Consider the following 27,766-nt stretch of genomic DNA (forward strand, 5'->3'; position numbering starts at 1 on the left):
CAGAGACCGTGTCCTTCCCCTGAGCAGCTTCTTGTTCTGTGAACCAAGTGTGGTCGAGCAGGACTGAGCTGCCGCTGCAAACACAGACGCAGGAAGACGACCCGAGCTCACCTACAGTGCCTGCAGCTGAAAACCAGGCGAGTCCTCCCTTTTCTCTTTTTCTCCGTTTTTCTTCTTCGGTTGTTTGTTCCGCCGGCGGAGAGAGCTGGGTGCTGTTACCTGTGTTTTTCAGCGGATGGTTGTGAACGATTAGGAGCTAACGGGGGAATCAAAACTTTAGAGTTTAGTGAAGGAAAAAAAAAAAAAAAAGGAAAAAAAGTCAGTGTCAGTTTAAAGAAATACGGGGAGGAATCAACTGGGTTTGGTCAAGATGCGGCGCACCTGGCCAGGTGTTCTCATCAGGCTGAAGAACCCTTTAAACCTGCGCATGCCCACTTATCACCGGGCTGTCTTAGAATATCGATTATATTTAGGCCGTTTATTGGGCATTGTGCATGGTATAAGTTGATCGGAGCGTTCAGTAGACCTGTCTGACACGACTTCACAGCTACTGGCACCCCTCTCTCTATGATGCTCACAAGACAAACAACCTCCAGTGTAACCAGTAACGTCTACCAGTTACATTTTTAGAGAGAGTACAAAATGCCTGTTCTTTCTGCCCAAAGACCTTGATTAAAAAAATCTGTCGTCTTCATTAAAAGTTGAATGAATACTGTTCATGTTTAGTTTACCTGTGTGGACACAGCTTGAATGTTACATTCTGGGACAGGTTGCATGTTTCCTTTGTTTGCCAGGATATGATGATATGCTCAGTGATACCTGGAGGGGAAAGACAGACCCTTAATGTAGTATGAAAATTCACGTTTGTTTCATCTCAGGTTTTCACTGATTAGACTTTAGCTTGTGCCTTTTACGTAGTTTGGATCCTGCAGTGTAGATGTATTGTTTGTCATGTGGTTTTCATGAGAGGAGCACCTTTTTTTTCTTAATACAAACCACACACTTGGCTGGTGTGTGTGTGTGTGTGTGTGTGTGTGTGTGTGTGTGTGTGAATTGACATGCATTCACTAAAGAGGGTTTGGCTTCATGGTTTTGAAGAGGAGGAGTTTGTCATGAATTCTCAACATGATCTTTTGAAGAATGTTTCAGCTGGGCCATATTTTCACACATGACTTGTGAAAATAGGTTTCTGATAAGAAAGAGGTCTTCCTCTTTTGGTTCAGCTCGGCAATTAAACTGCACCGCTGCAACATTTTGGGACATAGAGAATAACGGCCGCTCATCGCTCTTTATACATAAAGTCTAAAGGAAACATCTTATTACACTAAAAATGTTGACTTTTCTCCCCTTTTTTTCTGCCTATTTCACATCTTCAGCAAACGTTGTCTACTCATCCAGTCCCAATCCTAAAACCTGAACATGTAAGAACTTAAACATCCTCTCAAACTTTGACTAATCCCTGATGTCAGTGCTACGACATTCTCCATCTCTTATCAGTCCCTCACCCCACCGGAAAAAGGCTGCAGATGGCCAGGCTCATGCTCGCTGTGTTAGGTAAGAGCCCGGATAAAGCTGGGATTGACTGGCAGCCAAGAACAGGAGGAGAGAGCAGGAGAGAGAGAGAGAAGATGCGTGTTGACAACATGCAAGATAAGACTGAAGCACACAAGAGACGTGGATTAAACGGGTCCATGCAGACTATAGGAATGCATCTGCAGCGATAACTAACTAAATCCAGAAGCTTTACGGGCGGTGAGGTTAATAAGGTTAGTGGATCTGGAGTGAGTCTTTCTCCAGACCTGTTTAAACTGGTCTTTACATGTTGAAAAACCCGCCCAGTCAGACAGTGAGGATATGATTCTTCATCCTGACCTCAGCAGGGGTTTGACTGGATGTGGTTTTTGATTGGGGATGTGACAGGTATTCTGCCGTTTGTTTCATTTTCAGGTTTGGAATGCTGTTTGCTTCGATACATGAAGATTGAAGTATTCTGTTTTGTCATTTTCAACCACGGTTTCGAAAATTACACAGTGGCAGAGTTGGTGCAACTTCCTCAGGAAGTTAGCCCATGGTTAGCTTTTTAAATAGTGAAGCCACATACATGTGAATTTCAAAAGTTTTTTCTGCGCAGGCTTAGTGTGTGTAATCGTTTTGTGGATGTAGTTTGCTCATGAACGGCGGATTCAGGCCCCTGTGTACGTACTGTAAATGCATGATGCTCGTAGTCTTCCCTGACCTGGAGGCGCTGCACCGTGGCACACTCTGCAGGATCTTAGTGCTACATGATAAAACCATAAGAAATGTCAGTGTGTTCCTCGTCCTCCCCCACTGATCTTCAAGAGTCTGAGCACATAATGAACTTAAGAGAGACACAGATGACACCTTGGTCACTGATCCCTTTATCCCTCACTGCTTAAACACACACACTCTCTATTGTGTGTCTTTTATCTGTCTACACACACACAGACACACACATGTACACATACACAGTATATGCTCTGCTGTTTTCTCGTCATCCATCCTCCACCTGAGAGGAGACAGCTGTCCTGAACAACTTCTGCTATACAAACATTCATATATCAACATTTATATAAGTATTTATATTTTGTTCCTCTCCGTAAGAAGGTTTCGTTTTTCCTCGTCTGAATGGCAGGTGTAAGGATGGAGGGTGTTTACAGCAGCTGTACAGGTCATAAAGCCCATTGAGGCAAATTTGTGATTTCGGGCAAGATAGAAAAAAACTAGTCTAATATGTGGATCCTTCTGGACTGAAGAGTTAGGATATTCCTGTCTTAAAAAAAAAAAAAAAAAAAAAAAGAGAGATAATTAAACCCAGGTGTGGACATCATTTATATGCCCAAACATTTTTGCAGTTTTACATAAATGCGAGTTAGTGATATATATGGGGCACATAATGAACTGTCTTTAAATGCAAGAACATGCCATTGATTCATATTAATTTCCAAATGCATTCATTTCAATTGCCCAGTTTATTTGGGGAGGTTTTTACAGCCTTATCCCTCCAGTGTGTTCATTATAAATGATCATCTTTGCTTCTCTGTTCGGTTGGGAACCAACCTCCAGGTTGGTGAACCAAGATGAATCCGAGGGTTCACGAGATGAGATTAATAAATTTTAAGAAGGACGAAAATAAAAAAATTCTCATACACATCTTGGCTTATTTTATTTTTTAAATTGTGAAATAGTGGCTAGTTAAACGGATAATCTATGGAGGGAACATTTCTCTTTGGTTGATCTGCTCGCAACTCAACTCAGTTTATTAGTTTATCGAGTCAACGCTGATCCTGTAGACAAGGAGCTGAGAGTAAACACTGCCTTGTTTTTAAAGGCCCAAAAGCTAAAAATGTTTGGGAACCACTGACTTGGTCTTAACAGAAACAAGTGGAAAAATTGTTTAGTTTTTATATTCACAAATTAATATCATAGTAATAATTTTGTCATGTTTATCTTTCTTTTTTTCTGAACGTTTCTGTGCATGTTTTTGGTAAACGTGGCTGCATCTCAAGGAGCTCATCCTGTAAACAATATATTTAAGATGCTGTTGAAAGCACAATCCAGGTGATGAATTTTATCTATTCTTTTTTTTTTTTTTTTTTTTTCTAATGAGGCTTTGAATCTTTCTCCAGGGTGTGGTTAGGGAATAATGACATGTCTCCCCTCGGCCCAGGCTTGCTTCCCACATTCCTCCTTCCCGTGACCTTTTATCAGGACTTCTGCCTAAGTTTAAACAGCTAGAGGCTTTAAATGCACAGATCCTGAAGCAGAATATGTAATGGCTGCACTTTTTTTTTTTTATTACCTTTTGACGGAAATTGCAGATGTGAAGGGAGGGTTGTGGATAATGAGCAGTGGGAGAAGGAGTTGGGAATTTTTGGAATTCTGTGTAATGAGCTGGTGAGGAAGGAATGTGGGCCACACAGGGAATAATGGATGGAAAGGCAGAAGAATAGAGTGAGTCGTACTGTAGAGCTCAGGTGGAAAGTGAGTCATTGTTTTGTCTGACTGTGTTGAGCCTCGGTTCGTAAATACATTGGCAAGGACTGAAATTAATTTTAACTTTACGGGATTTTTCCTGCGATCGTGAAGTAACATAATATTAGTTGTTGCTAATGCTGCAGTGAGTTTTTACCATTTTTGTCTACGCTGGTCTGTTTTTGAAGGGGGGCATAGACTTTGCATGCTCGTAATAATACAGTGGAATAACATGAAATGAGACGACAGCTGTTGCACAGGTAAAGTGCCAGAACCTGTGCTGGCGGTGCAGTAAATTTCATTGCCCTGAGTGAGTGTTGCCGGCGCGTGTGAGTTTGTGTCAGCGCACACACATCATTTAAACATTGATGTGAAATGTTCTAGTCACATGTCGGAGCTGAGGGTCATTACACAACACAGAGACTTGTTAGTGTGATGAGAGACAGTTTAGTCACATAACAAGCAGTAATAGGTCTGTTGTAGATGTTTCCAAAGTGCAAAGGGGTGTTGGGTTTTTTTTTTTTTTTTTTTTTTTTAGCTGCATTAAACCTAAAGGTGTTAACATTTTCTGTGTCCCTACTGTATTTAAATGCAGGGTGGGCAAAATCCTTTCAATATAACACAGTCCAAAACACTACAGGGAACCACAGAGTCGAGCTAACACCCCTCTGAGAGTCTCAGCTGCTCAAAAACTGGAGTTAAAGTGAATAACTCCACCAAGGCTTCACAGTCCTCTGAATGTCACTTAACTATTTTAATGACAAAGATATTTATGATGATTTAAAAAAAAATGTTTATTCTTTATTCGACTCCAACACTTGAGAGATGTCAGGAAATAAGAGGAGACAGAGAGGAGGGATGTCCCCTGCAGGACTCTAAATGTTGCAGTTATACCGTCACCCTCTTAAACCCAGAGGCCCATGTTTAGAAATTCTTAATCTGAATCGCGATCTGCATCAAAATATACACAACTCATAGTAATGATGATTGGGTGCTGGTGAAATTGGTTCGAAAGAATACTTAAATCCCAATTCTTGCCCAAGAATAAAAGGGTTTTGTGCAACGATGAGATGTGGAAATGTTTAAGTGACTCAGACTCCTTAGCACCAAGTCACAGCCACTGGAACTTGTCACGATGCTGTTGTACAATCTCTGGGTTTTTCGCCATCAAATTTTGCAGGATAACTTGGGAGCTCATTATTAAACGTTTTAAGGCAATTTATGTCAAAGCTTTTCAGCCACGACAACAAGGAGCTTGACACCCAATTGCTGCAAAATAATATAGAATATCATGAGGCAGAGAATAACTTCTTTCTGGTTCATGTTAAATATGTTACTGTAGGTGCCAAATTGGGAAACTGGGACTTTAATTAACTTTGATCTGTCTTCATTTTTGTTGTTGTTTTTGAATGGTTTTTAACAATTTATTCGTGAAATAATCAATTGTTTAAAATGTTCTCTTGCTGTGTCCTAAAGCTACCATGACGGACGCGGACAAGTTCCTGTATGGGGACCGCAGCACGATAAACAACCCTCTGGTCCAGGCCGACTGGTCCTCCAAGAAGCTGGTGTGGGTCCCCTCTGAGAAGCAGGGCTTCGAATCCGGTTCTGTCAAAGAGGAGCATGGAGACGAGTGTGTGGTGGAGCTGACAGACTCTGGCAAGAAGGTGAACAAGAGACATTTCTCTTGAGTCTGATTTTTGTTCATATGTTAGCGTTATGAGTTGAAATGAAGTTAAGTTGTTGCAACACCATCCTTAACCAACCAGCATTTTCATTTGATGCATCAATAATTATCTAGATAGAACTTTGGCAAGTAAAATGTTTTTAAGTTTACTTCAAAAGAGCAACAAACATGTTTCCTCCTATCAAAGTCATGTTCAGGAGGCCCATCTGACAGGTGTCTTGTCTCTGTAAATCTCAGGTGAAGGTCAACAAGGATGATATTCAGAAGATGAACCCACCCAAGTTCAACAAGGTGGAGGACATGGCGGAGCTCACCTGCCTGAACGAGGCCTCTGTGCTGCACAACCTGAAGGAGAGATACTACTCTGGACTCATCTACGTGAGTTTGGGTGGATGCAGAAGTTTATGTAGCGGCACCACAAATGTGTATTAGCAGTCTCTTGTATCAGATATCTCTTGATAGCATTTTTTTTTTTTTTTTTAAATTGTGTGCAGTCGTTGCATTAACACTCCCCTCTGACAGTACCTATCATCTGTCCTACCCAGACGTACTCCGGTCTCTTCTGTGTGGTGGTCAACCCATACAAGTACCTGCCCATCTACACTGAGGACATAGTGAACATGTACAAGGGCAAGAAGAGACACGAGATGCCCCCTCACATCTACGCCATCACAGACAATGCCTACAGGAGCATGATGCAGGGTAGCGAAGTTGTATTTTTGTAAAAAACAGTGTTTGGCAGTATTACACATTATATGCCTCAGTACATATAAGGTATGCAGACTAGGCGTGTCCACACATTGATATGTACATTGTTTTAGGGCTGCAACCCATCATTTACACTATCAGTTAATAAATGAATTATTTAGACAATTTTCCAATGCTAAAGGTGACTTCTTAAAATGGCATTTTTCGTCTGAATCACAGTCCAAAACTCAGATATTTAGTTTACAATGATGGAAACAAATAAAATCAACAAATCTTCATTTTTGAGCAGCTGGAACCAGAGAATGTTTAGCATTTTCGCTTCATAGATAACTTAATACATTGCCAAAATAGCTGGCAATTAATCAACTAATTTCTACTACTTTGTGCCACAGAAACTGCAAAGTCAGTCACCCAGCAATTTTTTCTTGAGCTTCACATCAGCTGTCAGTGTTTTTCTTTGTTCCTGATCAGGACTTTTCTTTTTTTCTGTCTCTTCCTCTAACAGATCGTGAGGACCAGTCCATCCTTTGCACGTAGGTCACTCTTTTCCTTTGGTACATGCAGTTATTTCTTCAGTTATCAGTCTTTTCTTGCCCAAATCCATACAGATCCTTGTGCAATATGTCATCTCTTGGTTGTAGGGTCAAGCTTGGATTTTGTTTAACCCTCAACACCCTATAAACAGAAGTTGAATGTCATTGTGCAATTGAGCCACATTTTTCTCGACAAAACCATCCAGCTTCATTTGTTTGTGGTTCTGGAGCTTTGATCAAATCACATGGTCTTTATCAGCAGATAAACTATGTTTTTTATTTATATATATATAAATAAATAAAATATATATTTTTTTTTTTAAATAAAATTTGACATCTGATTATGTATTATGTGTGTAAATCTTTGTATATATTGACTTTTTCTACAGCGGAGAGTCAGGAGCAGGAAAAACTGAAAACACAAAGAAAGTCATTCAGTATCTTGCCCATGTTGCCTCATCTTTCAAATCCAAGAAAGATCAGGTCAGTAAAGTCCTACGTGTTTTTTTTCTTTTTTCTTTTTCCTTTTTTTCTTTTTCATTCCCTCCTTACTTTCTGATTCTGCGTCCACAGATGTGTAAAAACCATAATGGAACACCCCCCATGTATTTTTGCCTCCTGATGTTCCCTGCTCTTTCCCGCCTCCTTGTTCCTCCCGTTTGTAGATTTCCATGTCAGTCCGTCTCTGTAATGTTGTCTGACTGAGGGAGCTGTGTAGCGACTACTGAACATTCCTCTCTCAGGCTTCAACGTGCCTGCCTCACTTCCCTGCAGTGCCTCAAAGTGAGGCAGAACGCCAATGTTTGTGTGTGTGCGCCTACTTGTACTTGTACTTGTACTGTACTCGTTGTTTCACAAGACAATACATGAAAAATGTCATTAATCATTTCTTAATGATTCATCAAGTGAAACCAGGTTTCCTCTGCAGTTAGTAATTTGTATGCTAAAGTTGGTATCAAATGTGTTTGATCTTTCTCGTTTTTCACCTTCTCCAGGGCAGTGCAGTGTTGTCACATGTGAGTTCATCTCTCTGACTCCATAAGCATTGTGTCTGACTGTTTTTGTGCTCATGCACAACTCTACTAACAGGAAACATTTAATTGTCTTTGTCTGGGTATCGAATTAAATGCTTCAAATAACTTAAATATAGGTTGTTACGTCAAAGGAATAGTTCAACATTTTTGGAAATACTTATTCCCTTTCTTGCAGAGAGTTAAATGAGAAGATTGATGCCACATTCATGTTTGTACAGTAAATATTAGGCTACAGCAAGCAGCCACTTAGCTTAGCTTAGCATGAAGACTTGAAACAGAGGGAAACGGCTAGCCTGGCTCTGTCCAAAGTAGCAAAATCCACCTACCAGCACCTTTTGTAGTTCACTGATTAACAAGATGAGTTTAATCCGTACAAACATGAAAATGTAAGAAATAGGCTGGCACATAGCTCCCTGTAAAACCATAGCTTGTCATTTTTACACTGTGGGTTTTTTTCCCTTTACTGCACCTTTTGTACAGAGCCGGGCTGTTCCCAGTCTTTATGCTAAACTAAGGTAACTGGCTGCTTACTTTAGCTTCATATTTATGGTACAAACATGAGTGGTATCAATCTTTTAATCCCTTGGCCATAAAATGAATAAGTGCGTTTCCCAAAACGTCAAAATTATCTTTTTAAGACTAAGAAACTACAACAGTAAGATTTGTTTAGGATTATGAGCTGGATATATTCTTTTTAAAATACAGAAAGTTTTCCATTAATAAAGAATCTGAAGTGTCGGTTAAGCAGGAACCGTAACTGCGATTTTACTCAAATGTTGAACTACACCTTGGTGTTAATGTCTAGGTTTAAAGCGGTATGAGGTGAGGGTGTCCCACTCCACCCAGCAGCTATAAGTTTGTTTTTTTTTTCGTTTTTTTTTTTCTTTTCTTTTTTTCCTCAATCTGTTCAGACTTGATTTTGTCATTGTTATGTAGTAGTATGTATATGTTTGGGGTGTTGCAGTGCACTCCTGCATTTCCTTTCCTTGGGGGGATCTTGGCTAACCTGCCTGCGTGTGCCTCTTGTGTCCTCCTGTTTGTGCGTGCATGGACAGGGATGGTCTTACAGGGTTTTTTGTGCCTGAGTAGGCTTGCTGTGTTGCAGGAATGTGTGTTGGAATGTCCAGGATTCAGTTTTTGTGTGTGTGAGAGACGCTGATTGGGAAATGATAGCAGCTCCTGAAGTAATTCCTTTGCTTTTTTGCTTTTAATAAGCTCAATGAGTGTTTGCACATAGCTTGTGTCTCTATTCAGCAATGAAAGATGTGTAGCGCTGCAAAAAAATGCATGATTTGAAAGCTGTGCTTGCTCGACCAATGTCCAGTGTAGACTCATGATAAAGGACTATTGGAGTCTATAGTGTGCTCTGATATTGTCTCTTCTCCATCAGGGGGAACTGGAGAAACAACTGCTGCAAGCGAACCCCATCCTGGAGGCCTTTGGCAACGCAAAGACAGTCAAGAACGATAACTCCTCAAGATTTGTAAGAATTACTTTAGGCCCCTGAAAATTTTGCTTCACATCTCATATTTTTTCTAAGTAACACATAAAATTAATCAAAATACAGACATCTTTTAATATGAAATAACCAAAGTTGTTCTAAGTTTTATCAGATTGTGTTTTTATGCTTCACTTTGTGTTCATGTAGGGCCCCAACACTCATTGTAAGAACCTGATTGTGAAACTAGGTTTTCAAGGCCTTTTTTAAATGTGTTACGGTCAACCATAAAACATCATTCATTGTGGTTTTCTGCACAATGTTTTGATTTGCTTTTTCTTTTAGGGGAAATTTATCAGGATCAACTTTGATGTCAATGGATACATCGTTGGAGCCAACATTGAAACTTGCATCCTTTTTTTTTTTTTTTTTTTTAAATTTACATTTAAAAAAAAACATTTAAAAATGTGCTTCCCGCTACCCATTTGACAAAAAACGGTCAGTATTTGAGCTGTAATACCCCCCCAGTTTGCTGTCAGTTAGTAAGTTATAATGTGACTACAAATCTGTTTAAGGAATATGCACCATGTAACCATGATTATGAACTGGCATATTAAAAAGTGTTAAAATAGTTTTTGAGACAAGGCTGTTCTAGAAGATAGGACCTTCAGATAAGTTAAAAATGCAGGGGTAGGTGCAGCTTTAAGGCCCTTACAACTAAGCTTTCAGTTGTTAATTGTGCTTTGTGGTCCATTTTACCACAAAGTAATTGCTACACAGACAATCTGGGGACTTTCCCCAGCGGGTCTTGCCTCTGAACTGCATTTTAAACACGCTGTTGTTCTGCTGCAGTGCGTTTGCGTTTGTGTGTCCTTGACTGACATGATTACAGATCTGCTGGAGAAGTCTCGAGCCATCAGACAAGCTAAAGAGGAGAGGAGTTTCCATGTCTTCTACTACATGCTGTCAGGAGCAGGGGACAAGCTGCGCTGTGAGCACTGAAACCATTTAATTACAGCGTAAATGCAGTAAACTTGGCCTTGTGAAACACAGTTAAAAGTTACAAAAAATTGCAAATAAGTGGTTGTATTGATAGCTGAACGTGACTTGCAGTTCAAGAGCCACTTATGAAACAGGAATCCTTGAGAAACTTGTATAAGTGAATTTGAAGCTGATGTAGGCTACAATGATTGAAGTTCCCTTTTCCCAGTTCAGTTATTATAGTGGCTGAAATGCAGTGGTGCAGAGCACTATAATAACTGCATTTGAGCCACGTAGAGCTGAGCAGTCCCATGTGAATGCAAGGCCAAAGTCTCCTCCACTTTACAGAAATTCTGTTAAAATGGTCAACTCTCAATAAATAAATAATTATCTGGTCTTTTTCACTGTCTAGCTGAGTTGTGTCTGGAGGATTACAGCAAGTACCGTTTCCTGTCGAATGGAAACATCACGATTCCTGGCCAACAGGACAAAGACATGTTCACTGAGACCATGGACGCCTTTCAGATCATGAGCATCCCAGAAGAGGAAAGAATTGGTAGCTATCATCTTTTTTTTTTTTTTTTTTTTTTTTTAACTTGTTTATAGGACTGAGTAAGAATTAATTTCATTATCATTTAGATGTTTTCTGTGACTGAAGTCCCCATTTTCTTAATCTCATACATGTGCATGACGATGCACGGCACGTTCCTTTCTACCGGCAGCCCAAAACCCAAAGATAATCAGTTTGGCAAAAATAATTAAGAAAAATATACAGTATTCAGTTTATTCTTATATATGACAGAGAATAGCCTCACATTTGAGAAGCCGGAACCAGAAAAAATCATAATTGCTTATCAGAATAGCTCCCATTTTTAATTTTCTTCCGATCCACTAATTGATTAACCAACTAATCATTGCGGCTTTGGATATTTATACGTTTGGGTGTATTCAATTCTAATAAAATGGTATTTTCAACAACTTGAATTACATTCTGACATATTGTAAAACAGTATGAAAGGATTTAGATTTTTTTTTTTATTTTTTTTTTTTTCTCCCGATGTAACAACATTTAAGCAGACATTGACCTCTTCTGTCTGTCGTTCAGGTCTGTTGAAAGTGGTGTCGGCTGTGCTGCAGTTGGGCAACATGACCTTCAAGAAGGAGCGTCACTCTGACCAGGCCTCCATGCCTGATGATACTGGTACACACATTTACACAGACACACCCTCATCAACATCATCATAACCACCATCATCATTTGCTCTGTATGTGCTGTCTCTCACACCATTTGCTTAAGCCTTCTTAATTCATCCATCATCCTTCATTGTGACCTTCATGTTTAATCCCCAGCTGCCCAGAAAGTGTGTCACCTATTGGGCATTAATGTGACCGACTTCACACGAGCAATCCTCTCTCCCAGAATCAAGGTTTGTGTAGCAATCAATACATGATGGTTCATTTAGGTCTCCTCTGGGCATTGAGAGATATTTGTAACCCTTTTTTCCACATCTGTGTCAACCTGGTGTTTTGGTTTCTATTTCTTAATCCAAAATAAATGAAGAAGATTTAGTCAGTGAGTGGGTTTCCATGTAGTATCACAGTATGACATTGGAGTATTTCTTTTTCCAGGTTGGCAGGGACTATGTCCAGAAAGCCCAGACTCAGGAGCAGGCTGAGTTTGCTGTCGAGGCTCTGGCCAAAGCTTCTTATGAGAGGATGTTCCGCTGGCTGGTGTTGAGAATCAATAAAGCTCTGGACAAGACCAAGAGACAGGGAGCCTCCTTCATTGGCATCCTAGACATCGCTGGATTTGAGATCTTTGAGGTAAGGTGTTCAGGGTTTGACAGATTGACAGTTATGAATTGTAACTGGTTCTGTGATCACAGACAGTGCCCTATGGTGGGGCTGTTTTGGCTCAGCCACACTCTGTGTGTTTGTGTCAGCAACGCGACTTTCACCATCACCCACAATTTATTTAGACATTTCCAGCTGTGCTGATCCTACATTTCCTTTCTGCATTGCATTGTTGGAATAGTGTCCATCAACAACACACTGCTTAGTATTAGTATGTAGTAAAGATGTGGGACGCGCAGAGTGTATTAGCACTGTAAGACCCAAGAGAAACCTCAACAGACACAGCAAGTAAAACCTGATGAACAGGCAGGGACCATGAGTCTGCATCCCCACCACTATACAGACATGGAGGTCTCATGCCCTCCCTCAGTTTACCCCACAGGGGTGTGGTAGGAGCGGGTGACACACGATTAGTGTATCATTAGTCAAAATATAATCTTTGACAACTGTGTGTCGTCATCACAGGAGCTGATTTTAAAAAGTGGATGAGGAGCAGTGTTGCTACTTAGACAAAGCCACCACAAGGTTGATTAGTTCTTATTTTGATTTGCACAGGGCGGCACGGTGGTGCAGTGGTTAGCACTGTTGCCTCACAGCAAGAAGGTTTGCATGGGTTTCCTCCAGGTGCTCCGGCTTCCTCCCACAGTCCAAAGACATGCAGGTCCGGTCAACTGGCAACCTTAAATTGCCCGTAGGTGTAAATGTGAGCGTGACCAGTTGTGTGCCTATATGTCGGCACTGTGATAGACTGGCGACCTTTCTAGGGTGTACCCTGCCTCTCATCAGTGTCAGCTGGGGTTTGCGCTAGCCCCCCCACAACCCTCAAGGGATAAGTGGCACAGCTAAGGGATGGATGGATATTTTAATATTGCATACATTGTGATATTAAGTAGGTTAAGCATAATTGCAAATTCTATATACTCATTAAAGACCAGCAACTAAGTTGTTTTTGTTATCGATTAATCTGCCAATTATTTTCTTGATTAGTAGTTTGGTCTATAATCTGTCTGACTATCAGAAAATAGTCAAAAATGCCCATCACATCACAAGTTGGCGAATTGAAATTCCATATTTTGATCTGACTGACAGTCCAGATTCAATTGTTTTTCTAATTCTCTCCCACAGTTGAACTCGTTTGAGCAGCTGTGTATCAACTACACCAATGAGAAGCTTCAGCAGCTCTTCAACCACACCATGTTCATCCTGGAGCAGGAGGAGTACCAGAGGGAGGGTATTGAGTGGAGCTTCATCGACTTCGGCCTGGACCTGCAGCCCTGCATCGACCTCATTGAAAAACCCGTAAGATATCTCCTAGTTATTATTCCTCCTCAAAGCTGAGGCATGTAACTGCACATGGATTATTAAACAAGTCAGGATTCTGTTGAACTGCAAACTGTCATGTGTCCTCTTGTTTGTTTTTTTTCCATCGTCCATCAAAGGCTGGTCCACCAGGCATCCTGGCTCTGCTGGATGAAGAGTGCTGGTTCCCAAAAGCCACAGACAAGAGCTTTGTAGAGAAGGTGGTTCAGGAGCAGGGAACTCACCCCAAGTTCCAGAAACCCAAGAAACTCAAGGACGATGCGGATTTCTGCATTATGCACTATGCTGGAAAGGTCATTGACGATAACTTTGGTTTTTTTGGTTGTTAAAATTGTTTTTATATAATATTTTTGTTTTTGAATTTTCTAACATTTTACAGTTAGACATGCACATCCCCCAGCCCAAAGAAAAAAACTTTCCAAAAATTCAATATAAGGGCTCTATAAACAGGCAAGTTCTTGTCTTTCCCTTTGATAATGTCCGGCACTCCAAGGTGAGACAGGCAGTCAGTTCCTTTGTCCATATTCTCCAGAAGAGAGCAGCTATGTTCTTGGGCTGTAGCAGTCCAGACTCAATGACTGATGATCTCTGCGTTGTTGGAAGTAGTTATAAGATGCTTTACTGAAGTAAAAGAAGTTATAAGACAGTGGAAGAATATACAAGTTAAGCCAGTACAAAAAAGTGAAAGGACAGAAGTATTATCAGCAGGGTGTACTTGAAGTATCTAATAGGTTACCATCATTGATGTATTAACAACATAAATGTAGTATTTTAATGTTGTAGCTGGTGGAGATTAGCTAATTTTGGCTGCATCATATACTTTTAGGTAGTTTGGTCTGTGAAGAAGCATTTTATAAGATGATTATTTTGAACCATCTTAATCTGCATTTTAACTAGTAACCATATCTGTCATGAATGTAGTGTATTTTCTCTCAGATGTAGTGGAGTAGAAGTATCAAGTAGTATAAAAGTGAAATACTCAAGTACAAATACCTAAGAAATTGTACTTGAGTAAATGTAGTCAGTTACTTTCCACCAATAGATGGCTGCAAGGTAACGACATACTCCTCTGGCTAAAACGAGAATGTTTGGCTGGAAGAGGAACTTCTACACGGCCCATAGATTGACACTGACATGCACTGTGCGTCAGAATAAAAGGGGGCATCGGGGCATTAACTTAAAATGACAATTTGTCTGGTGGTGACCTCAACTTTGCAGTTCTTCATTATAAATGTAGCTCTCCTCTGGTGCAGGTGGACTACAAGGCAGATGAGTGGCTGATGAAAAACATGGATCCTCTGAATGAGTGTGTTGCCACTTTGCTCAACCAGTCTACAGACAAATTTACTGCTGACCTGTGGAGAGACAGTGAGTGTTGTAATGGAGTTTATCCAGAATCTCCTACTGCTATAAACATCTTTTGAAAATGTCACCTTGAAAAACGCTTGCGTGCAACAAAGAATGTGGAGGAATTTAACAGGATTTTTTTTTTTTTTTTTTTTTTCTATGCAACTATCAAAAGTACATAAGACAACACTAAATTTGTCACCATAAAATAGTCCTCAATTTATTGCTTGTAAAAGTTCACTACTAGAATGAACGTATGTATATGATAATCAAACATGCTTTTGTTTTGACAAAATTAAGATAGATTTTGTCATAAAACACACTGACAGGGTTGTTTTCTATCTTCTCCACATCCTCACAGTGGACCGTATCGTGGGCCTGGATAAGGTGGCAGGAATGTCGGACTCCATGCACGGTGCGTTCAAAACCCGTAAGGGCATGTTCCGCACTGTGGGCCAGTTGTACAAGGAGCAGCTGAGTAACCTCATGGCCACTCTCAGGAACACCAACCCCAACTTTGTCCGCTGCATCATTCCCAACCACGAGAAGAAGGTACAGAACACTCAGCCTTGCAGCTGTAGCAGAAATCAATACAGGAGAGTTAGGTTAAATTACAAGTGATAGCAAATTAAATGTAATGAACTACTGATGTGCACAGGTGCCTGTACGAGACAGACAATTTACTGTATTGAAGAAGAAAAGTGAGAAATTTATGGGCCTTGAATGGTGGGAATCTTAGCTCTTTCAGCCATGAAAACAAAAGGAAAAGGTTCTTTGCATGGAAATCCACCAGTAAAAGAGCTGCAACCCATTTAGGTCTCGACAAATAAATTTTTTTTTTTTCCTTTTTAATACCTATCACTCAACATAATGGTTAAAAAAAAAAAAAAAGAGAGAGAGAAAGCATAAGAACAAGTCTTTAATTGTAGTCTCTGTTTTTGGTTTCTTCCTTCAGGCTGGTAAACTGGAACCTCACCTTGTTCTGGACCAGCTGAGGTGTAATGGAGTCTTGGAGGGGATTCGCATCTGCAGACAGGGCTTCCCCAACCGCATCGTCTTCCAGGAGTTCAGACAGAGGTAACAAACGGCAGCAGATGTATCCACAAACTTGTGGTGCTTCACATTTTGTTTCATTTTTGGTAATATGTTGTATTTAAGCCTCTTTCAAAATAAATCAAGAGCAATTTCTCAAAATATTTTTTTTTCTCTTCTGAAGTAATCACCATCAGACCCAGCCCTTAAAGATCCCCATCTTTCTCTAAACATCACATCCCACACAGGACAAACGCGAAAAAGAAAAATGGATCAGACCAGTCATTCACAGAAAGGCTGCAGACATAAGACTTAGAACCACAACAGAGAATGTGCATATAACTACAAATCAAGTCATAAAGTAAAAGAAATGGACGGGTGCAGTCCATAATCTGCATTTTTAATAGAAAAATGACTTCTTCAGTAATTTAATTCTGCTTGTCTGTCTCTCAGGTATGAAATTCTCACTCCAAACGCTATTCCAAAGGGCTTTATGGATGGCAAGCAAGCCTGTGTGCTCATGGTAATGACAATGAATCAGTTTTAGAAGTAAGCAGTTCATGTGAAGAGGGGGAAAATGGCTCCTCTTCACCTTGAGGACTTGTCACTGAGTCACTTCTATCTTCTCCATGTCAGATCAAAGCCTTGGAGCTGGACCCCAATCTGTACCGCATCGGTCAAAGTAAAGTGTTCTTCAGAGCCGGAGTCTTGGCCCACCTGGAGGAGGAGAGAGACATGAAGATCACTGATGTGATCATCAGCTTCCAGGCCTGGTGCAGAGGATACGTGGCCCGCAAGTATGGAGAATCAAGCCATGGAAATTATAACTGAAAATATTTTGATCAGTCAACATCTATACATATTGGAAACACCTTTTGGATACTGCAGGTGTCACTCGGCTCTTGTCATCTTCGAAGTCTTGACAAAATGACAAATATGTTGTTTGCCTTTTTCAAATTTCACTCCAGAGCCTTTGCCAAGAGACAGCAACAGCTGACTGCCATGAAAGTTATCCAGAGAAACTGTGCAGCTTACCTCAAACTCAGGAACTGGCAGTGGTGGAGGCTTTTCACCAAGGTAAGAGATTGAGTAAGGCAGTTAGTTGCTTTTTATCGTTGTCAAAGGTGTCGTGGTCACGATGTGTGAAGTTTTTATTGTTAATTTTACAGACTAAAAAAGCTCTTAATAACAAAAAGCACATAAATAAGAACTGTGTGTGTCAGGATCATCTGCACAGGTGTAGGGAAGATAGACTTTTTATGCTGGATATGGAGGAGGAAAACTATTAAGCTACTTATTAATGCCTATAGGCTAATGGATTTTATAATGAGAATCTAGCTTCTCCATGTTATTGTGGAGCCAGCAGTTGCAACCATAGGTGTATGTTAGGTTATGGAGACGCTCTGCGAACCTTGGTTATGTTTTTAATGATTCGTAACAGTTTTGTAGTGCTCGAAAAGGTAAAACTACGCACAGCAACTTTTTAATATTTATGGGTCACACAGTCAAGTCTCACGTAGAAATTTAGTCCTAGGTTTAGCAAACACATACACATTGTGTTGCAATTTGCTGTTCTATTCCAACTCGACTCAAAATTAAGTGTATAGTTCTGGATTTAGAGTTGTAGATTTGTGTTTTAGCTTTTACATCTGTAGACCACTCACCTTTCTTGTAGCACCTCCGTCAGACTCTTTTATTTCCCATGAGAGTGCCATTTCATCACCCCAAGAAAGTCTAGACGTCACCCTCTGTTTCAATAATGCTGGGTGAATTTTTATGTTTTCCCTCTAGGTGAAGCCTCTGCTGCAGGTGACTCGGCAGGAGGAGGAGATGCTGGCCAAAGAAGAGGAGCTGGTCAAGGTGAAGGAGCGACAACTGCAGGCTGAGGAGCAGCTCAAAGACTATGAAGCCAAGCAGCAACAGGTAGGAGTCTCTGTAACAATGGAGTGAGCTAAATCTAGTCTTGTTATTTATTTTTATGGTAAATTTGTGAAAGTAGTATTTTCTTAAGTTGTCTTTTGTGTAACTGCGGCAGCACTCAAATCCATCACTAACACGTTGATCATTATAACAAGTCTTACATGATGCAGGTGAAATCACCCAGTCTCCCTCTGACTTTGATTCCCCTCTGCTAGCTGAACACTGAGAAGTTAGCTCTTCAAGAGCAGCTCCAGGCAGAGACGGAGCTGTGTGCGGAGGCTGAGGAGATGAGAGCCCGTCTGGCCACCAGGAAGCAGGAGCTGGAGGAGATCCTGCACGACCTGGAGTCTCGCCTGGAGGAGGAGGAGGAGAGAGTCTCCCAGCTGCACACCGAGCGAAAGAAGATGCAGCAGAACATCACGGTCAGTAAAGTTCTGTGGGATACAGAATGTAAGATGTGATTGGGGAAAAAAAACTCATACACTACATACTGTGGCAGTGTGTTTTTTTTAAATTATGCATTAATGTTACAAATTGTTTGTGTTCTTCATCCAGGATCTGGAGCAGCAGCTGGATGAGGAGGAAGCAGCCAGACAGAAGCTTCAGATGGAGAAGGTCACCACGGACGCCAAGCTGAAGAAGCTGGAGGAGGATGTCATGGTGCTGGATGACCAAAACAGCAAGCTCAACAAGGTCTCATACAGCGTGTTGACATAAACCAGTGATCCGCAGTACTGATCAGTTCAGAATCCAAAGAATATTTCTTTAACTCTGAAATATTCAGGAACAAGTGCATCATAAACAAAATGTTTGCACCTTGGGAAACAAGTACGATTGTTCCTTGTTTTTATTTAACCACAGGAGAAGAAACTTCTGGAGGACAGGATCTCGGAGTTCACCACCAACTTGACTGAGGAGGAAGAGAAGTCTAAAAGTTTGCAGAAACTCAAGAATAAACATGAAGCCATGATCACAGACTTGGAAGGCAAATATCTGTTGTTTACATTATTGTTGTGTTTTTGTTTTTCTGTTTTGTTTTGTTTTGTTTGTTTTTTTTGACCAACTGTGTAACATGCATTACATGTCTTTATCAGCCCCTTTGCGTGTTTCTTAGTAGCACGATCCCTTTTTGTACCTTAGCAAGTAATTACAAATTAAATGAGTAAATTACAACTTTTGAGTTTCTGTGTCTTATCATATACAGATCGTCTAAGAAAAGAGGAGAAACTGCGTCAGGAGTTGGAGAAGAACCGTCGTAAACTTGAGGGAGACTCCACTGAGCTCAATGACCAGATTGCAGACCTACAGGCCCAGATCGCTGAACTCCGAGCTCAGCTGGCCAAGAAGGAGGAGGAACTCCTCACTGCATTGGCCAGGTTGGGGTTATATTCAGTGTTTTAATTTTAAAATTAGAGATGCAAATGTTGTATTAAAGTCAACAAAAATGACTGACAACTGACCACCTGAGTTTTGTGACATGCACTTTGAATATGACTTGTTTTTGACGACATGTTGCTCTCAAATTATCCTCACTTCCAAGAACATGCACACAGATTTACCTGTCTGTCAATCTCATTCGTACTCTCCCCCTCCTAACCTCAAGGATCGAAGAGGAGGCTGCAGCCAAGAACACAGCCCAGAAGAAGATCAGGGAGCTAGAGGCCCAGATCTCGGAGCTGCAGGAGGATCTGGAGCTGGAGAGGCAGGCGCGCTCTAAGGCTGAGAAACAGCGCAGGGACCTGGGAGAGGAGCTGGAGGCCCTCAAGACTGAGCTGGAGGACACTTTGGACTCCACTGCAGCGCAGCAGGAGCTGAGGTAACAGTCAAGCCTATGTAGTTTGCTGCTAGACATGTGGATTTTGCAACAAATTTTTGGAAAAACACACTAATTGCCTAAATGATCGGTTGACAGAATCCATGGAAAAGTTCTAAATTTCAAAGCATTTGATGACTTTTCACCAACTGACACTGCATGAAATGTGGATATACTGTTTGTTAGGAGATGATAAATGTCCACATGAGGGTAACAGGGAGTTTCAAGACTGAAAACAACTATAGCCACACTAGTAGACCTGTTAAGCTCATGTAAACAACTAACACATACATTTCGAGGGTTAATTGAAATGTAGGGCAAACTGAACATTTGGCCTGCTGGAGGCCTTTTTGAATTTAAAAAGTGATGAGGTCAAAGTCAATAAAATTCAACCCCAAGGGACCATAGATGTTTTCGCCAAATTCCAAGTTTCTCTTCTGTCCTCTTCTCACAACTCCTTTCTTTGTTCATTTATGTTTTTCTTTCCAGGACAAAGCGTGAGACGGAGGTCGCCCAGCTGAAGAAGACACTGGAGGAAGAGGCCAAGCTCCACGAGCAGCAGACTGCTGACACGAGACAAAAACACAACCAGGCATTTGAAGAACTCAACGAACAGCTGGAACAGGCGAAAAGGGTAACCAATGTTGTGGTCAGAAGAGAGAGATGCAAATGCTTAACAAATGTCAGAGCAGCACCAGTGACATTTCTCATGTGTGCCACTCCTGCAGAACAAGGTGTCAGTGGAGAAAGCCAAGCAGGCCCTTGAGAGTGAGTGGAACGAGCTGCAGATCGAGCTGAAGACTCTGACACAAGGCAAAGGAGAGTCCGAACACCGTCGCAAGAAAGCCGAAGCCCAGGTTCAAGAACTGCAGGTCAAATTTGGAGAAAGTGAGCGGCAGAGGCAGGAGCTGGCCGACAAGATAGCCAAGATGCAGGTATGGACGGAGTTGTCTGAGAGGTGGTTTACAGGATGGAGGGCTGTTTGAGCACACACGTAGGGTTAAGGAAGACATGGTGTTTGAAATGAGGGAGGTTTGTGATATTTCTGTTGGGGTGGATGGAGTTGCTGATTAAATTGTCTATGGTGTATTGCTTCTTTCTGTCTGGCGTCTAGTCCGAGTTAGACAACGTAAACGGCCTCCTGAGTCAAGCAGAGGGCAAGAACATCAAATCCAGCAAGGACCTTTCTTCTATAGAGTCTCAGCTGCAGGATACACAGGTAAAAACACAAATGCATGCACACTTTATTATCACTACTATTACTACGTGTTTCTATTGACTCATTCTTGTCTGTCTTTCTAATATCAAGTAGAGCTGAAACAGTTAATCTTTTTCTTAACAGAAAATTACTGTTTTGATAAATGATTAATCTTTTAAGACATTGTCATCAAAAACTCCCAATAGCTAATTCAGCATGACTTTTCATGGTGCATTTTTTTTTTTTTTTTTTTTTCCCCCCCTTCTCTGAAATCCAGGAGTTGCTTCAAGAGGAGACTCGTCAGAAGCTCTCCCTCTCCACCCGGCTGAGGCAGCTGGAGGATGAGCAGAACAGCCTGCGGGAGATGCTGGACGAAGAGGAAGAGTGCAAGAGGAACGTGGAGAAGCAGGTTTCCACTCTGCAGGCCCAGGTTGGTCCACAGTGTCATCCTTAAAGTCTTTGTGTTTGGATTACTATAGGACTTCTCCCTATTCCACTGTAGCCTTGATTCATTCATCAAGAGACAAACATGCCGCTCAACTTTCCCACATTTCATTTCAGCCCTTCTGATTCCCTCTCTTTTCTTTTATGTATTCAGCTGGCAGAGATGAAGAAGAAGCTGGAACAGGAGGCCTTATCCCTGGAGGGGGCAGAGGAGGGCCGCAAGCGCGTCCAGCGGGAAGTGGACAGCGTGATGCAGCAGCTGGAGGAGAAGACAGCAGCCTTCGACAAAATGGACAAGACAAAAACCCGTTTACAGCAGGAGCTAGATGACCTCTTAGTGGACCAGGACCACCTGAGGCAGATCGTTTCCAACTTGGAGAAGAAGCAGAAGAAGTTTGACCAGGTATCATGGCTAAAGTGTATTTTGTCCAGAGCAAAGAAGCATAGTGCACTAACAAGTTGATAACACTATATTTTGTTTATTTTTATTTAACATTTCTTTAACAATGTAAGCCCCGTTGAAGTTATAAACCACAAGGTGGTCTTGAATCACAGAAGGTTTTTAAAGATTGATCTTTGGATGTGTTGTGTCTTTTGTTGCACAAATGAAACGATGCATCCACCTCCATTCAATAACATTTTAAGGAAAAATGTCAATAAATGCAAGAATTAAGGAGCCTGCCTTACTTTGGTGTTAAATGTGAACAAATGGACAGTCTCCTGAGGACAATAAGAGAAGTTATATGGCTGCTATAATAATCTGTCACAAGATTTAACAGTCAATTATACCATGATCACAGGAACACAGGATTTCTCAGTTTATTCTCCCAATATGGGGATCTTGAATGTTTTAGATAAACTTGAAAGCTCAAGTGTCCTACTCGGATTATCGGAAAAATGCATTGTCACAAAACTGAAAATGTGGCTGTTTTTTCTTAGCTCATCAAAAATTGACATTTTGGAAATGCATTATTTTGATTTGTCAGTGTCATGTTGGTTTTTAACTGCTCTTCTTGATCTGATCCTCACCTTTCCTTAGATGCTGGCAGAGGAGAAAACAATTTCTACTCAGTACGCTGAGGAGCGCGACAAGGCCGAGGCTGAGGCCAGGGAGAAGGAAACACGAGCACTGACGCTGGCCCGCGAGCTGGAGGCCATGACAGACCAGAAGGACGAGCTGGACCGGGCCAATAAGCTGCTCAAAGCTGAGATGGAAGATCTGGTCTCCTCCAAGGATGATGTCGGCAAGAGCGTAAGAGAAAACACTTTTGTGGTGCATGCAGAGCTGCGATGAGATGAAATGTGTCTGAATAGGTTTGGAAATTGGTTTTGCTAAAAGATTTCAACCAAGAGGTAAAAATTAGAGCAGGTTGTTGCTCAATCATTGGCAGTATTGGTCCCCTTCGCTGCCTGAATATGTACAATGCAATCTCCTTGTCCACAGGTTCATGAGCTGGAGAGATCAAAGCGTGCCATGGAGCAGCAGCTGGAGGAGATGAGAGTTCAGCTGGAGGAGCTTGAGGATGAGCTACAGGCCACAGAAGACGCCAAACTGCGTCTGGAGGTCAACATGCAGGCCATGAAGGCCCAGTTTGACCGAGACATTCAGGCCAGAGATGAGCAGGGAGAGGAGAGGAGGAAACAGCTGGTTAAACAGGTAAGAGAGAAGAACCTAAAGAATCTGGCCTACACAATTAGTTTTTTCATAACTACTTGCAAGGGTTGTAAATTTAAAACTTTCTGTAAAATTGTTTGCAAGGAAATACTGAATTAGAATTTGATTCTCCTTCAGGTGCGTGAGATGGAGATCGAGCTGGAAGATGAACGTAGGCAGCGTACTCAGGCCCTCTCATCTAAGAAGAAACTGGAGCAGGACCTGACAGAACTTGAAATCCAGATCGATGCGGCCAACAAGGGCCGTGATGAGGCCCTCAAACAGCTGAAGAAACTCCAGGTAAAATAAACATGTATGCACACACACAGACATGAGCAAAAGTAAGTCAAAGACTCGTTGATTGTGTTTTTATGGTCACATATTGTACATTGATTAAAAACCCTTGACATTGATGGATGTCCAACTTCAGCCCTGCTGTGTACATTTCCACTCTCCAGGCTCAGATGAAAGAGTACATGAGAGAGCTGGAAGAGCTGCGTTTGTCCAGAGATGAAGCTGTCAGTGGTGCTAGGGAGACTGAGAGGAAGCTCAAAGCCATGGAGGCAGACGTCCTGCACTGCCAGGAGGTATGAAACTTGACTGGATGACATGATGTGGATAAAGTAGCTGGACAGGACAATTTTTTTTTTTTTTTTTTTTTCCCTCTCCATAGAGGTATATTACATGGAATATGATAGGATGATGTCATTATTCAAAAATAAAACTAATATGATCTAATAAAGCATCGGTGCAAAGCTGAGATTTGAAGTGGAATTATAGTTACCACAGCAGGTAACTACATATCCAGTCATTAGAAATTACTTTCAGAGCTCTCCCCCTTTAGCATGAAACTGTTATGTTGATTTTCCAAAGTTTACATTGGAAAAAGGACAAAAGTAAGTCCACTTAAACTGCCATCTTGCACAGCAGGAAGGAATTATTTATTTTACAGATTGACAAACCTTTTCTTGAGTTGTGTAATGGTCCTCTGAGCTACAGGCCACAAATAAAAGTAATATAAATGTTTAGAAAAGCTATTTTCTTTCACCATTTCCTGTTACTGTGATAAAGTAAATAGAGTTATCATTTAATACTAACTGCCATGATTATGCACTGCCATCAAGGGTCAAGCTTCAAGGTTGCTTTTATTGTCTTGGGTTGAAGGAAATGCTGCATAAAAACAGATTTCACAAAAGACATTTAATGAATAAGTACATAAAATAAAATAATTGGCAAGAAAACTTTTTTTGGTTAATTAAATGGGTTAATTACTTATATTTAACATTGTTTTAACTTGGCTCAAATTGCCTTTTTTTTTTTATTTTTATTTATTTTTTTTTTTTAACTGGTATCTGTCCCAACAGCCTCCAAAGTATTAATATACTTGTACTTCCTGCTTCCTCCAGGATCTGGCCACTGCGGAGAGACTCAAGAGACAGGTTCAGACCGAGAGAGATGAGCTCCAGGATGAGATCAACAGCAGCATTTCCAAAAAGTATGAACCAAACAATAACAACACCTATAGAGTGTGTAATTTAATAAATTAACCAAAAATGCAACCACACAGTGTATTTATGCTGCTAAATGGTGTGGATGCTCTAAAGTTTGCCAACACATTTTTGACTATTACAAACTTAGAAATTGCATATTTAAACTTGGTTACAATGTACATGCGTGGTCATTTTGTGTAGTTAAGTCTCAAGTCTCTTTCCATACATTAACCATCACTTCTCGTCTTCCTCACTTGCTGTTGCCAGTTCTCTGCTGGCTGACGAGAAGAGGAGGCTGGAGGCTCGTATCAGCCAGCTTGAGGAGGAGCTGGAGGAGGAGCAGCTCAACACCGAGATGGTCAACGACCGTCTGAAGAGAACCACACTGCAGGTAAGGACGATGAACGACTAAACAGATAAAGGAAAGAGCTATAGAAACTCAGTTCTCTCAAGACAACACCCTCCAGAAAAAGACTTTCCAGTTACTTCCAGGTGAACTCTGGTGAGTACCAACCAGCATGACTGAGATCAGTGCTTTAGGTTACACTTTACTTTAACAGCACCTCTCTCCTTTGTGTGTCTGTGCCATTAGACTGAGCAGTTGACCACAGAGTTGGCAGGAGAGCGCAGCAACTCCCAGCGACTGGAGGGGGCTCGCTCCCACCTGGATCGCCAGAACAAGGAGCTGAAGCTGAAGCTGCAGGAGCTTGAGGGAACCATCAAGTCAAAGTATAAATCCTCCATTACCATCCTGGAGGCCAAGATCGCTCAGCTGGAAGAGCAGCTTGACACTGAGTCTAAGTGAGTGCCAGTGCAGTTGACAGCAAACGCAGCATCAAAATTCGAAGGAATTTTTTTTTTTTTTTTTTTTTTTTTTTGATGGCCGTGACTGCACCATTTTTGGATCATCCTCTTTGATAGTAGCTGTAATTGTTGCTTGATTGCAAAACATTAAATCCCAGCGTTTCTCACAGCAATTTGCTTTTTCTACTCATTTCAGGGAGCGTCAGCAGGCCTCCAGGCTGGCCCGGCGGACGGAGAAGAAACTGAAAGAGGTGTTGCTACAGGTGGATGACGAGAGGCGCAACACAGAGCAATACAAAGACCAGGTAAGCCTCATCATAAATCCTGCTTTTACTTCTTAATTTCGAGATTGCTAAAGGAAGGAGAGAGGAGTCTTATTATGTAGTTTGATCCTGACTTAAATCCTTGCTGATCTCCTGTATTGCCGTTTTGGCACTTGTTCCTGCCTTGGTGCGCTCCACACTAAGTGAAACCCTCTGTCTGCAGGCGGAGAAGACCAACAGCCGAATGCGTCAGCTGAAGCGTCAGCTGGAGGAGGCAGAGGAGGAGCTGACACGAGCCAACGCCTACCGTAGGAAGCTGCAGAGGGAGCTGGATGATGCTACTGAGTCAGCAGACGCTATGAACCGCGAAGTCAGCACTCTGAAGAGCAAGCTCAGGTAAGGTCTTTAACATGTGCTTATCCACATTAGAGACTAGAGCATTCAGGATCCAGGCTTTTGGAGCCTAAGCTGTTCTGGGGACTAAGTCATGATATCTCTTCCTATGCTGCTTTGACTTTGACCAATCTTTTTTTAAAACCGTCATCAGAGTCCTCCAACTTTAGGGAGGCACAATACAAAATCGTCTCTCTGTTTCTCAGCTTAGATTATGATTATAGCATTAAATATAGTCTTTAATATCTTCATTAATACTGAACATCTCATCTTTTCCACTTGTGTGTAGTATTTGTGCAGCACCTGATTGTGTTTAAAGCATTATTTGTTTTTTGTTTAAAGACGTGGAGATTTGCCTTTCAATATGCGGCGTACCACAAATCGCTCCGGCCTGGACAGTGATGAGGATGTGGACGTGCAGACTGAGACATCTGAGCACGCAGCTGAGTGAGCGAAGGAGCAACAAGAGGGAAATATTATAACATGACATAGTCGACATGCAGAAAAACATTAGCCATGCAAGCTATCAAGTGAGACTTTTTTTGGAGAGGATTTAGGCCCCCCCCCCCAAACGATCTTCTTATAGCCATATTGTTACTTCCCATATAATGCATCATATTTAGCCAAATAATCTTATTCATCTCATGGAACGTGAGCAATATTTTTCTACAGAGTCTTTACAAATAATTTTCTTGGTCTATTTTTCTACTTAATGGGTATATTATAAAATATTGCTCTTCTAACAAGTCATTGCAATTTCATTTTATTTGTGCTTGAGGCTTATTTGCTGTTTGCTTGTTTTGCACGGAAATATGGATCTCTCTTTGAGAGTTTTGATGCAGTTACAAACTGTGTTTCACATTTGCTAGTGTCAGTATAACTTTGTATCTGTACCGTATGCTTTCCTCTCACTGTGTTTTCCTTCCAATGTTATTACCTCAACCAGAATTGCACAATGCCAACACAGAAAAAAAAGACACGAGATTAGAAAGTGTTCGGTTCTTCAGAGTGGTGTGGTTGAATTATAGCAATGTTGATGAAAATGTTGGTACAAATTTTGGACAATTATCTATGATAGCTTGGTTGATGTATCATTTCTCACTGGGTTTACACTGTATTGGTTTTATTGGTGGTGGGTTATTATGTAGTAGCTCTCACTGCACTATGTTTTGTGCTGTGCTTTGCACAGCATAGGGGTTTCTATCAGCTCATAAGCCTCTTAATTTTGAATCCTGCATATTTTATGTCCAATACGATACCACCATCACTGTATTATCAAAGCAATTACATGTCATATTGATGCCAATATTTTAAGGCTATTCTCTATTTTATCAAATGCCTTTAATGCAATAAATTGACAAAAATATCAAATGCATTTGACTTGCTCATCTCTGGTGTGAAAACTCAATTTGAAAAGTCCAAGGCTTAAAGGATAGGTTTATATTTTTTCTAATATTTTTTTCTTATCTCCATACATTGAACCAGTTATTGGTCACTATTTGTTCCTCCTGTCCATACTGGCTGTGACGAGATCCGTTTCCTGAACTGATTTCAGTCTAAGTAATGGGGGGGGGGAATCGGCAGTTACACAATTCATGTATTTTCCAAAGTTACAGTTGTTACAGTACAAAATCCTTCTTTGCAAAAATAACCCCCGAGGAAATGATTACCCATAATGGCTGTAACTGAGATACCGTACATACTGTTGGTCACCTTCATGTTCAGACAGGCTTTCCTCTTCTGCAAATGTGTCCAAGGAAACTAATAACTGCAGACTTATAAGATGATGCCATGGGGGGGAGCTGAAACGGTGGCCACTGGACTCAGAAATGGCGATGTTAGGGATATTGATTTAGGGTA

At 41.1% G+C, this 27,766-nt stretch overlaps 1 protein-coding gene across 4 annotated transcripts; it reads left to right on the plus strand.

Annotated features, from left to right (window-relative positions):
• Positions 1-28: 28 nt before the first annotated feature.
• On the plus strand, positions 29-27,275 carry LOC120800322 (myosin-9-like). 4 transcript variants are annotated; one of them, XM_040146351.1, is made up of 43 exons: positions 29-137; positions 5,470-5,660; positions 5,918-6,058; positions 6,226-6,382; positions 6,894-6,921; positions 7,311-7,404; positions 7,917-7,937; positions 9,346-9,438; positions 9,739-9,802; positions 10,286-10,384; positions 10,787-10,930; positions 11,480-11,575; positions 11,725-11,801; positions 12,004-12,198; positions 13,354-13,527; positions 13,668-13,841; positions 14,802-14,916; positions 15,257-15,447; positions 15,851-15,972; positions 16,381-16,450; positions 16,564-16,724; positions 16,896-17,004; positions 17,719-17,850; positions 18,063-18,269; positions 18,403-18,540; positions 18,709-18,832; positions 19,052-19,223; positions 19,451-19,663; positions 20,150-20,294; positions 20,389-20,595; positions 20,775-20,879; positions 21,136-21,288; positions 21,457-21,705; positions 22,342-22,554; positions 22,747-22,959; positions 23,095-23,256; positions 23,415-23,543; positions 24,363-24,451; positions 24,714-24,837; positions 25,039-25,247; positions 25,447-25,555; positions 25,737-25,909; positions 26,249-26,357. In XM_040146351.1, exons 2-43 carry the CDS (start codon positions 5,475-5,477, stop codon positions 26,355-26,357), a joined length of 5,886 nt encoding a protein of 1,961 aa, XP_040002285.1. In that variant the 5' UTR covers positions 29-137; positions 5,470-5,474. The 4 variants fall into 4 exon arrangements, with proteins under 4 accessions (XP_040002285.1, XP_040002287.1, XP_040002284.1 ...); XM_040146353.1 differs by lacking the exon at positions 7,917-7,937; XM_040146350.1 differs by lacking the exon at positions 29-137 and having other exon boundaries at positions 5,475-5,660; positions 26,249-27,275.
• Positions 27,276-27,766: the final 491 nt, after the last annotated feature.

This window comes from Xiphias gladius, chromosome 15 (assembly GCF_016859285.1).
Source record: "Xiphias gladius isolate SHS-SW01 ecotype Sanya breed wild chromosome 15, ASM1685928v1, whole genome shotgun sequence".
Taxonomy (NCBI): domain Eukaryota; kingdom Metazoa; phylum Chordata; class Actinopteri; order Istiophoriformes; family Xiphiidae; genus Xiphias; species Xiphias gladius.

What these genes read in the sequence shown, in the direction of transcription:
- LOC120800322 (XM_040146351.1), top strand. Translation starts at nt 5,475, where the DNA reads ATGACGGACGCGGACAAGTTCCTGTATGGGGACCGCAGCACGATAAAC. An exon ending in CTCCTCACTGCATTGGCCAG is followed by an intron (nt 19,224 to 19,450) that starts GTTGGGGTTATA and finishes CCTAACCTCAAG; the next exon opens with GATCGAAGAGGAGGCTGCAG. An exon ending in TTTCCACTCTGCAGGCCCAG is followed by an intron (nt 21,289 to 21,456) that starts GTTGGTCCACAG and finishes TTATGTATTCAG; the next exon opens with CTGGCAGAGATGAAGAAGAA.